The 10,885-nt window shown below is 42.4% G+C and overlaps 1 protein-coding gene across 2 annotated transcripts in view; it reads left to right on the top strand.

The window, feature by feature from the left end:
• The window catches only part of ccm2l (CCM2 like scaffold protein), a 12,772-nt gene extending 1,970 nt beyond the window's left edge, over positions 1-10,802 (top strand). Inside the window, exons 2-10 of one of the 2 annotated variants that reach the window (XM_016457886.1) lie at positions 1,000-1,087; positions 1,169-1,252; positions 1,463-1,646; positions 2,042-2,655; positions 3,396-3,525; positions 4,369-4,432; positions 4,793-4,940; positions 8,627-8,765; positions 10,486-10,802. In XM_016457886.1, the coding sequence (XP_016313372.1) occupies positions 1,000-1,087; positions 1,169-1,252; positions 1,463-1,646; positions 2,042-2,655; positions 3,396-3,525; positions 4,369-4,432; positions 4,793-4,940; positions 8,627-8,765; positions 10,486-10,766 (1,732 nt within the window). In that variant the 3' untranslated portion in view covers positions 10,767-10,802. Of the gene's footprint in view, positions 1-928; positions 1,088-1,168; positions 1,253-1,462; positions 1,647-2,041; positions 2,656-3,395; positions 3,526-4,368; positions 4,433-4,792; positions 4,941-8,626; positions 8,766-10,485 lie in introns of both variants that reach the window. The other variant, XM_016457878.1, reaches the window with a different exon arrangement.
• Positions 10,803-10,885: the final 83 nt, after the last annotated feature.

Genomic DNA, 10,885 nt, shown 5'->3' with positions numbered 1-10,885 from the left:
GGGGGGGGGGGGGGTCATTGTAGCTGAGGATAGTAATAGTTGTGTTTAGTTTTAGTGATGGAGTCATGCAGGGTGGTTGATTAATTGTTTTGAATTTGCCTTTCTTAATGCGTTTTGACTAACGCCCAGAAAGCAGTCAGGATGATTGATAAGCCCCATTAGATCACATCTGATGTGAACATACACACACCTTCACCGACATGGTGTGTGATTGATGCACAGCTTTATACATTCCTTACATTTGAAATTCTTTTCCTCATACACATTACACACACTGTATAAATCAGCAGGTTGTCAGTAGGGCATGTTGTCTCTAATCTGTCTTCCATATCTAACAGCTGTCTCACTGATGTCACAGTTTGAGCAGCAGGCTGATGTGTGTGTTACATCATCATAAAAGCAGATTTTTACATCATCATAAAAGCATAAAAACAAGCTTTCACAAAACTGACATCAAGCAACTGCAGTTAAATTATACACAACAGAACTACAGAACAGAACTCATTTTAGTTTAAGTTTCTGTGCATGTTCATATTCTGGATAAATTCAGATCTGAAAAGAGTTCCTGGTGCTACAAAGCTCACATGTTTCTTTTTCTCAGAATTCAGCGCTTATATTTCGTAATTATGACTTTTTTCTCAGCATTGAGAGAAAAAAGTCTGAATTATGAGATAAAAAGTCACAATTGATTTTTTTTAAATCAGTATACTTTCCTATTTTTAGTTTAAAAGAAGTATACTAATAGCACACTTGAATAAACTTCTTTTTCGTAAGGGATGACAACAACATGCTTCCATAGGAAGCCCATTTCTGCCTCAGAGTGAAAGGAACTTTCAACTGCATATCTCACAATTGCTTTTTTCCCCTTATTACTGCAAAATCTCTCATTGTCACTTAATATCTTGCTTTCTCTCATCTCTTCTCTCAGGGCTTTGTAAAGCGTCTGGTGTTCTCTAAATCTAGCCGGCGACAGGCAGATAAAGGCAGTGTGTACCGTAGACCCCTTCACACTGTCCCTCTTTACCCACCTGACTACCTCATACACCCAGAGAGACTCATCTATGACTATGTGGAGAAGGAAGTCAAGGTTAGTCTGCCAACACAAACAATGCAAACTGATCACACTCACATGAAAACACCATTTGAATTTTATGAATGTTACCAACAGTTCCTGGGACACTTGACATGGGTGTCATGTTCCCTGAACCCATCGAGCAGAGACGAGCTGCTGCAGCTTCTGGACACAGCCAGGGTGAGAGTCATTGTAATGTTGTGTTTAGATTCAGAAGATGACTTAAAGGGATAGTTCATTAAAAAATAAATGGATAAATAAATACTTTGAATACTTTTGGGGGGGGGGATACTTTGAACCCTCATGTTCAAAACCAACATAAGGCAGATGAAATGATCTGAACCACACAATTAAGCAAATTATACATTCTGTCTCTGTTTCCATCCGTAGAAGCTGAGGGTTTTGCCTTTGAAGACTAGTGTGGAACAGGACTGCATTCTCAGCCTGTCTGCTCGGTGTCTGCTGCTTACCTGGAGAGACAATGAAAAACTCCTGCTGAGAATCCCCACACATGAAATCGCTGCTGCCTCCTACCTGCGGGATGATGCACTGCACCTACTGGTGCTCAAAACTGGTCAGTAGTAAGTACATGTACATGTGAGATACCAGAGTTACTGTTTTAGTCAGTTGGATTACTGTAAATAACTTTTACAGACACATTTTAAGGATACATTGCATATTTATAAATAACCTTAATTTGTTTTTAGCAGATAAATATGGGAATATAATATCAAAGTTTGAGGGGAAAAAAGCACTGAGTTACAGATGTTAAAACACATCCGGGTAAATAATTAACAATGTACGTAAAGCATGTGGACTGTATGTAAATTGGAAAGAGATAAAGCATTGCGAAAAAAAACAGTGAAGGTGTCTGTCAGTTTTGGTTTGCATTGCCATTAAACATTTCCAAGGCAAATTTTTAGTAAATCAGGATGGAAGGAATCTTCAATAGTGTGTTTATATTTTCAGGTCTGAATGTGGACACTGTACTAGCTGGTGACAGTCTGGAGAAGAGGCCCACTGGTTTGGAGAGCCGCAGACAAACTATTGGCAACACTGACCCCAGGCCTGCAGGGGGCACCATGGAGCGCCGCCACACCATCTGTGGTGTGGACTGGAAGCTCTCATCCCGCCATGAGCCTAAACAGGGCAGCGTGGGTGGAGGAGGTGGGACAGGGGGTGGAGGAGTTGGTGGTGATGGTGACAGCCTGGAACGGAAACGTGTGAGCGGAAGTTGGGAGCGTAGACAAACCCGGAAGCCATGTGGAGGTAGCTGGGAGAAAAGGCCGATGAGTGGGAGCTGGGACCGGAGGCCTGTAGGAGGCAGCTGGGAGCGTGGGGGAGGTGGAGGGGTGGTAGGAGGTAGCTGGGAAAAGAGGCATGTGCCTGGAGCTAAACCAGGTGGAAGCTGGGAACGGAAACACACGCCAGGTGGGAGTTGGGAACGCAGGCAAGCTTGCACAGGGAGCTGGGAGAGGGGAAAGTCCTATGGCAGCTGGGAGAGGAGGAACCATAATCCTCTGGAGCCCATGCCATGCCCTGATGCCTACTGCAACCTCATCATACTGGCCGTGGAGAACAGGGTGAGGTTATTCAGCCATTCAAATGGATGGGTGGATGGATGAATAAATGGATGGGTAAAAAGCCTTTAATATGGATGGATGGAAATGGATTAAAAAGCAATAGATGCGCATGGATCGGCTGATGGATGAAAGGGTTAATAAGTGAAGAATGTATGGAAGAATGAATCAGAGGGAGGATGGATGGATGGATGGATGGATGGATAGATGGATGGATGAAAGGGTTAATGGAGGATGGATGGATGCTGGATGAGTTAATAAGCAATGATGGATGAATGGATTGACAATACAAACCTTGTAGTTGTAGAGAAATTAATTATTGCTGCTGTATAGATTTAAGATGATTGTGATGAATGAGGAAGTTCTAAGTCAGTGGGTGTCAGCCTCAGGAATATGAATGCCTCACTGTGAGCTGTAGCTGCGCTCCTGCAGTGACCGTGCTGACTAGATGTGTTGTGTCAGCTGTGATGTAAACAGCGCGCTCAGAGTAGACTCCCCTGTGATGTAATGCCCAGACTTATGTAAGAGCATGCTGTGTCAGTGATCTGTGCATCTGTGCATGCCTGCGGACATTAATATGGATGGGATTGTGTTGACCCACATTACAGTCTGCTTTTGTGGGTCTGCAATATGTGTGTCTGTGTAACAGAGAAAAGCAGAAAGGTTGATGCGTGTAAAAGTTGTATGTGACCGGACACTCACTGATTTTCTCTTCATTTGATTCTTATATTGATCACACACAGGACGCTGCAGAGGAGTACTGCGCACTCATCTGTCAAATGTTTCAGATCATCTATGGACATCAGACCATTGAATGTGTCGACAGGGCAGGATATCACTACACCATGCCTGACCGCTATTGGCTACAGAGGAGTGAGTTACATCATTATTGCTCTTTAGAAGCCAGTTAACAGTAGTGCTGAATGTTCTTAAAACAGAGTTTCCCAACTGGTGAGTCGGGACCTAGAAATAGATCACAGGTCTGTTCTGATCTGGTAACAGCAGGGGAAAAACAAAAGCTAAATGATAAAAAAAAAAAAAGAGTCAGCTAACTTTTATTATGTATAATTATGATAGCAACATAAATAGAATTGTTGAATTTTAAAGAGGAGAAAATTCTTCCCATGTCATATATTAATCATTTTATTACATTTCAATGTTTTATTTTGAGGACATTTTGTTTACAATTTTGGCACTGTTAAGTTACTACTATACGTAGATGTCTGAATCCACCCCAGTTAAGAATCACTGATCTAAACCAAGGGGTTTCCAACTTTTTGATGCCAAGGACCTCCAACAGGCACCATACCACACAGTGATGCAGCTCGTCAGAATGCTCTCGATGGTGCCTCTGTAGAAGGTGTACATGATGGGGGCCGGGGCTCTGGCTCTTCTTAGTTTGCTATAAATATGATGATACTTGTGATTCCTTAAATATAAAAACACACTTATTGTGAAAGAAATGCAATATAAGAAAAAGAAAATGTAAAGTTTTCACAGCCTTTCTAGCATCTCTTTGTGACAGAATAAGGATCCCTGAAACCCAATTAAAACTGTTCTAAACGTTGATTTTTATATATTTTGCATTCGTGCTGTCAATGCATGTCTACAGTGCACTAATCAATAGCATGTTGTGCAGAATAGCGTCAGTTGTCACTTAAAGAGCACAAATTTATAACATGTTGTCTTTCTCCCTCCCATTGATACTTGTCCAAGGTGACAGCTGCCTTACTGACATGACATATGGCTATGACACAGACTTCAGCTGCTGCAGTTCATAGTGAGTGTCTGTTTGTGTATTATGTTTCATGAAATCTGTCTTTATGAATTATCATTACAATCTTTGTAAATTTAGATTTTGTAAATCGTTGTCTCAGTCGCCAATGGCACAAAACAGAAATCTAAAAATAATGAGCCTCTCTAATATTGCTTGGACAAACATTCCAAACTCACACCCATTTTTTGATTGCCTAACATGGGCTGCAGTCTAGGATCTTTGCCATTGCCATAGAGCCCGGAGCTGGAGGGCACATATTTTTTAAAAGCTATTTTAATATATGTGAGGAAACAGGGGTGTGGTATTAAAAATAGCTTTTAAACTCTGTCACATCTGATTCATGTGTGTTATCTCTACTCACAGTGATGGTTCACAGGAAGCATTTGATCCGTATTATAGTGAGAACAGTGAGAGCTCATCTCTCTCCTGCCATGAGTCACATCGAAGCCTGGCCTCCACACATAGCGACTCTGAGCCCTGTAATGCCAGTCTGCAGGAGTACATGATCATTGTAAGATGCTTATACACATAAAATGATGTCATTCAAGGGACAGTTCACCTAAAAATGAAAATTCTGTCATCATTTTCTCACCCTCATGTTGTTGTGTGTATCTGTTTTATTGCAATCAAACTCTCACAAATTCATATCTTTTGTTAAGGTGAAATTCTTTGGTTGGTGCCCCAGTATAAAATCTGACATGCACATACACACCTTTAGTGACATGTGACCCACCATTCTCACCACTCCACTCTTAAAAATAAAAGATTACAACAGGGGGTTTTAGTAGCAGTGCCATAGAAGAACCATTTTGGGTTCCCTAAAGAACAGTTCTTAAAAGAGCCATTACTTTCTTGGTGTGAAGAAAACAGATTTAGAAACCTTCTAAAGAAACTTTTGTAGGAGCTTTGTATGTTAAAGGTTCCCCTTCAAGGGAACTCCACACTGCGTCCCCTAGGGGATATTTTGGGGAATGCCATCAGCATGACCGGTGTCTGAAGCATGTGTAAAAACACTTCCATATTCAAGGGCACTAAATGCACTCATTGTGATAAATTCCTGATGAGGAAGCTCCACTCCTTGTCCCTATTCTCGTGTGATGTGGGAGAGCTGTCTGCGCCTCGCGGCTCGGGTCCCACTGCTGCTGAGGCATGACGTAAACTCACATCGTGGGGTACTGAGTACTTACATACGGGGAAATGTTGGAGGATATGCCTCACGCTGCAAAGAGGCTTGATCTGGTCTGGGAGCGAGAAAAGCAGAAACCTGCTTGAGGCAGACTGGACGAGCGTTATTTGTCCGGCCATAATCGCCCTTCCCCCAAGAGCCATCCCTTTCTCCCCGATCTCCATGCTGAGCTTGAGATATTGTGGGCAAAACCATATTCAGCTTGGCTGCATCTTTTCCAACACGCAGATTATGCTAATGTGGAGGGATTCGCTGACCGTGGATATGTGAGGATGCTTTCTGTGGAACAGACGCTTGAGAGCTATCTCTCCCAGGGCAAGTCATCTTCATTGAAGACTCCTGTCCTGCCATCCGGGACACTTCAGATCACCTCTCGTCTGAATGGCAAGGTGTATGCGGCAGTGGGTTATGCCGGGGGAGCTTTGCACACTATGGCAGTGCTGCAAGCCTACCTGGCAGAGTCAGACCTGCTTAAAGATTTGAGTGAATGTAAGGGTTTGCCTCCTGAGGCAGTTGAAGAGCTGCGCCGCACTACGGATTTACAGTGCCTTGCGAATGTATTCATACCCCTTCATTTTTTTCACATTTTGTTTTGTTGCTGCCTTATGTTAAACTGCTTTAAATTCATTTTTTTCCATAACAATCTACACTCCATACACCATAATTGTCAAGCAAAAAAACAGGTTTTTAACATCTTTGCAAATTTATTAAAAATAACAAACTGAAATGATTCCATTGCATAAGTTGAGCATTCATTTTGCTTGTAGATATTACTACACTTCAAGTGAAGTTGGTGACCAAGAAGCTGATGGTCACTCTAGTTGAGCTCCATGATCATATATGCAGATGGGAGAAATCTACAGAAGGGCAAACACACTGCAACCCTCCACCGTTCTGGACTTTATGGCAGTGTAGCCAAACTCAATCCTCTCCTCAGTGTAGACACACAAAACCCACTTGAAAAAAACAACAACAAAAAAAAACAAGCACCTATAGGACCCTCAGACTGTGAGAAATAATATTCTCTGGTCTGATGAACCTCAATTCTAAGCATCATGTTTGAAGGAAACCAGCTCCGCTCATCACCTGCAGAGTACCATCCCCAAAGTAAAGTGTGCTGGTAGCAGCCTTATGCTGTGGGGTTGTTTTTCAGCAGCAGGGACTGAGGGACTCATTAGAGTAGAAGATGCTTTGTCAGTATGGTGTATGGAGTGTAGATTGATGTGGAAAAAAAGTAATTTAAAGAAGTTTATCGTAAGGCAGCAACATAACAAAATGTGAAAAAAATTAAGGGGTATGAATACTTTCGCAAGGCGCTGTAGCTCTCCATGCCATTAAGCAAACTGCTGCCGCCACAGGGCGAGCAATGGCGGTAATGGTGGCCACGGAGAAACATCTGTGGTTGAACTTAGCGGACATTGGGACGAAAGAGAAAAGCTTTCTTCTTGATGCTCTGCTTTCACCTTCTGGGCTTTTCAGGCACATCTGTTGAGGCAGTGGTCGAGAAGTTTAGAGAAGCAAAGGTGCAATCAGCGGCTTTCAGGAGATACATTCCCCGCCAAACCAGATCTTCTCCTAAAGCCTCTTGAGGGGGTTGGCCCGTCACGATCTGAGGACCGGAGACAGGGCCAAAAAATTAGTGTTGCCACTCATGCCCCTCCCCCTTCCTGGAGTCGAGCACAGAGGAGGGGAGGGGAGACCTCAGAGAGATGATTGACAGGAAGCGCTGCGACCAGCGGTCTAACACCTCTCCTTGATATCCCTCCTGAGTTACACTGCCTCCCCGCTTTTAGGGTTTTAAAGTAGGCAGTCATCCTTTTATATGTGGGTGGTCTCCCCTGATCTCAGGGTATTTTCAAGCAGGCAGTCCCTCGATTCATGCATACTTTGGGCTGTCTCCCCTGCATTAGGGTTTCAAGCAGATGGCCCGTTGTTTCTAAGTACATAGCTGTTTGAGGACAGTTGTGTTCACAACATGGCTGAATGGGATTTCCCTCCCTTATATTAGTGCTGTGCTGGGTTCCCCCATTTCCTCCAAGTTATTTTAGCTCTGAGCATCATTGGCGTGCCCCTTTTAAATCGGTGCATGTTTGCTGCAATTTTTTGGTGCTTTCTCACCAGGTGGTCAGGCAATGCACCTAGGCGTGGCGTAGTGGGTAAAAGTGTCCCCTAGGGGACAGAGTGTGGAGTTCCCTTGAAGGGGAACATCTTGGATTACGCATGTAACCATGGTTCCCCTGAGAGGGAGTGAGACATTGCGCCCCCCTTCAATGCCTTGGGCTTGCCTGTTCACATCTCCTTCAGACAAAGAAGCTGATGGCCTGCATTACAGGTGCACTCTTATACCTCCGGGCACCCCTCTAATGACGTCATGGGCTGCATGGTCCAATTAATTTGGAAGTGTTTTCACACATGCTTCAGACACCAGTCATGCTGATGGCACTCCCCAAAGTGTCCCCTAGGGGGCACAGTGTCTCATTCCCTCTCGGGGAACCATGGTCACATGCATAACCGCAGACGTTTTTCATGAAACCATAGATGCCAATAAAGAACCTATAAACTTTAGTGTATAAAGCATTGTGAACATTTTGCCTAATAATGTGGTTCACAATCAGGGGGCCACAGAAAACTTCCAAGGGGACCTCAGCATGACTTAAAGGTATTCAAAATAATAAATTAGTATTAATATATTAAAATAATCTAACTGTAATCTACATTAAAATGCTTAAAAAAATATTTAAACTAAAATTATATTTGCTTTGCATCCATACAGTTGAAAACTTTTGGAAATGCAAAATTAATCATGGTTATTTTAATTTAACAATACTCCCAGTTCCCGGTAATGACAAATTCTGAAAACAAGCAGCCTTGAGGGGTTGAAATAACATGAGGATGAGTAAATGACGGCATAATTTTCATTTGTGGGTCAACGATTCACTGCAGTTATCCATAATATTGTTGTCTCTTTATAGTTCTGTTGTATTGTTTTCTGCCTTGCTCTCATTGGTTAGTTGAGGAGTAAGCTGACGCCTCAGGAGATTCAGCAGTTTGCTCTGTTTCTGAGAGAATACAGACTTGGTGCTCCAATAGAGCAGTTCTGCACTGACCTTCTGCAGCTCTATGGAGACTCACGCAAGTTCCTGCTGCTTGGTGAGAAACTCGCAACACAGAATACAAAAGTCACCTTAGATTCTCTCTCTTTCTCCTTCTTTGCCTCTTTTGAACAATTTGAATGCCTGTTTAAATCCCTAAGGGGTGTGTTTGTACAACTGGGTTTATTTCATTATGAAGTCTGAAGTCATATTTCAAAAGTCATGATTTATCAGATTTGGCATTGTATCCAGAGTTTGTGTAATTGCTGTCTATCATTAGCTCATTAGAGGGATTAGAGTAACATAAATCCCATTGAATATTCATGAGCACCTGGCTTTCACTGGAGCAGTCATGGTGCAACAGCCTTTCCAACAACATCACACTTTCACAGCGTGACAGAATTACAAAACTCTCTACTAACACTAGCCGCTGTGGGAAAAGAAACATGATAAAGCCTATAAATAACTCTATGACCACGATTCAAAAATATAAATAACTCTGTTCTATCAGATTTGTCACAAAATCATATTTAGATTTAGTGAGTCATTGAATAATTAAAGTGGATTGTACAGTAAATTCCCACTGCAACACAAATTTGTCCAACTTGATTAAAAAAAAAAAAGTGACGTGACATGTGGCCAAGTATGGTGACCCATATTCGGAATTAGTGCTCTGCATTTACCCATCCAAAGTGCACACACACAGCAGTGAACACACACACACCGTGAACACACACCCGGAGCAGTGGGCAGCCATTTTTTTGCTGCGGCGCCCGGGGAGCAGTTGGGGGTTCGGTGCCTTGCTCAAGGGCCCCTCAGTCGTGGTATTGAAGGTGGAAGAGAGCGCTGTACATTCACCCCCCCCACCTACAATCCCTGCCGGTACGAGACTCGAACCCACAACCTTGGGTTACGAGTCCGACTCTCTAACCACGACTTCCCCCTTAGAAAGACCTTGTGGATGTTACTTCTGAAGTGAGTTGGTAAAGAATAAAGCAACTTGCAGCAATTGTGTGCAACAGAGACACAATTACATAACACACACTGAGCCACTTATACCTCTGCTGGCCATAGACTCATCTAACCTGACATGCAAGCAAAAGGCTGAGTCAGCCCGATACTGCTCTGGACAAGTGTGAGACTGTCTGCGCTTTCACCATTCAGACCATTCAGTATTGTTAGTGTGACTTTTTAGAGAAGAGCTGCAGTGCTGAATAGAGACAATTCATCACAAATATGTGAATGCTGCCACATTCTCACAGGAAAAAGCAGTTTAAATGTCTTTGCTGTCATTTTAACCCTTTAACTGTCACCCGTCCCCTCTGTGGGACACCTAAATCAATTGAAAACTTTAAATCTCAAAATTCATCCTTTGAAACCCATTTTAAAATCAAACATTGCATTACCATGAAAATGGTACATCAATATCATGTTACAAAATGTTTTCGTTCATGAATTATAAAAATTTAAGTTTGAATCGTGCACTTTCACGTCTATGTTCAAAAATGTGAGTGACAGTTAAGGGGTTCAGTTAATTTAATGCGTCCGTGCTGGATAAAACTATGATTATTTTAAATGTTTGAATGGTATTTTTATTTTATTTTTTTTATAAAATGTATTCTTTAAAATGTATTTATTGTAAGTTGTCAAAGTGTTTGCTTGTTAATGTGATGAACAATACTTTTAAAGTATTCTCAATTATAATCCAACAAATTCATGCTGTCTAAAAATACAGACTTATGGTGCATTCTCACGTATTTCCTCTCCCATGTGACCAGGCATGAGGCCCTTTATTCCAGATAAGGATGTAGGAGTGTTTGAGACGTTTCTGGAAGACATTGGGATCCGAGAGGGTGGGATTTTGACGGACAGTTTTGGCCGGATCAAGCGGAGCATGAGCAGCACATCTGCCACAGCAGTCCGTGGCTATGATGGCTGGACTCTCCCCTCCGGTTCCCAGGATTTTAACCGCAGAATTGATGACATCACACACAACATTGAGGCTTTAGGCTTTGAGGAGGGGAACGGAGACATAGAAGAGGAAGACTATTATTTGTGAAACACACAGAATGAATTTACATACTGTATGTAAATGTAAGCCACTATATATTTGAACTTTTGCACTGGAGAGTTTTTGAAAACAGGGTTTAGGTCACAAATGTCTTTGATTAAAAATAT

Source organism: Sinocyclocheilus anshuiensis, unplaced genomic scaffold, assembly GCF_001515605.1.
Source record: "Sinocyclocheilus anshuiensis isolate Anshui unplaced genomic scaffold, SAMN03320099.WGS_v1.1 scaffold201, whole genome shotgun sequence".
In the NCBI taxonomy this organism is placed as follows: domain Eukaryota; kingdom Metazoa; phylum Chordata; class Actinopteri; order Cypriniformes; family Cyprinidae; genus Sinocyclocheilus; species Sinocyclocheilus anshuiensis.
Note: the sequence above shows the minus strand (reverse complement) of the source record. Positions and strands in the feature narration are given on the sequence as shown.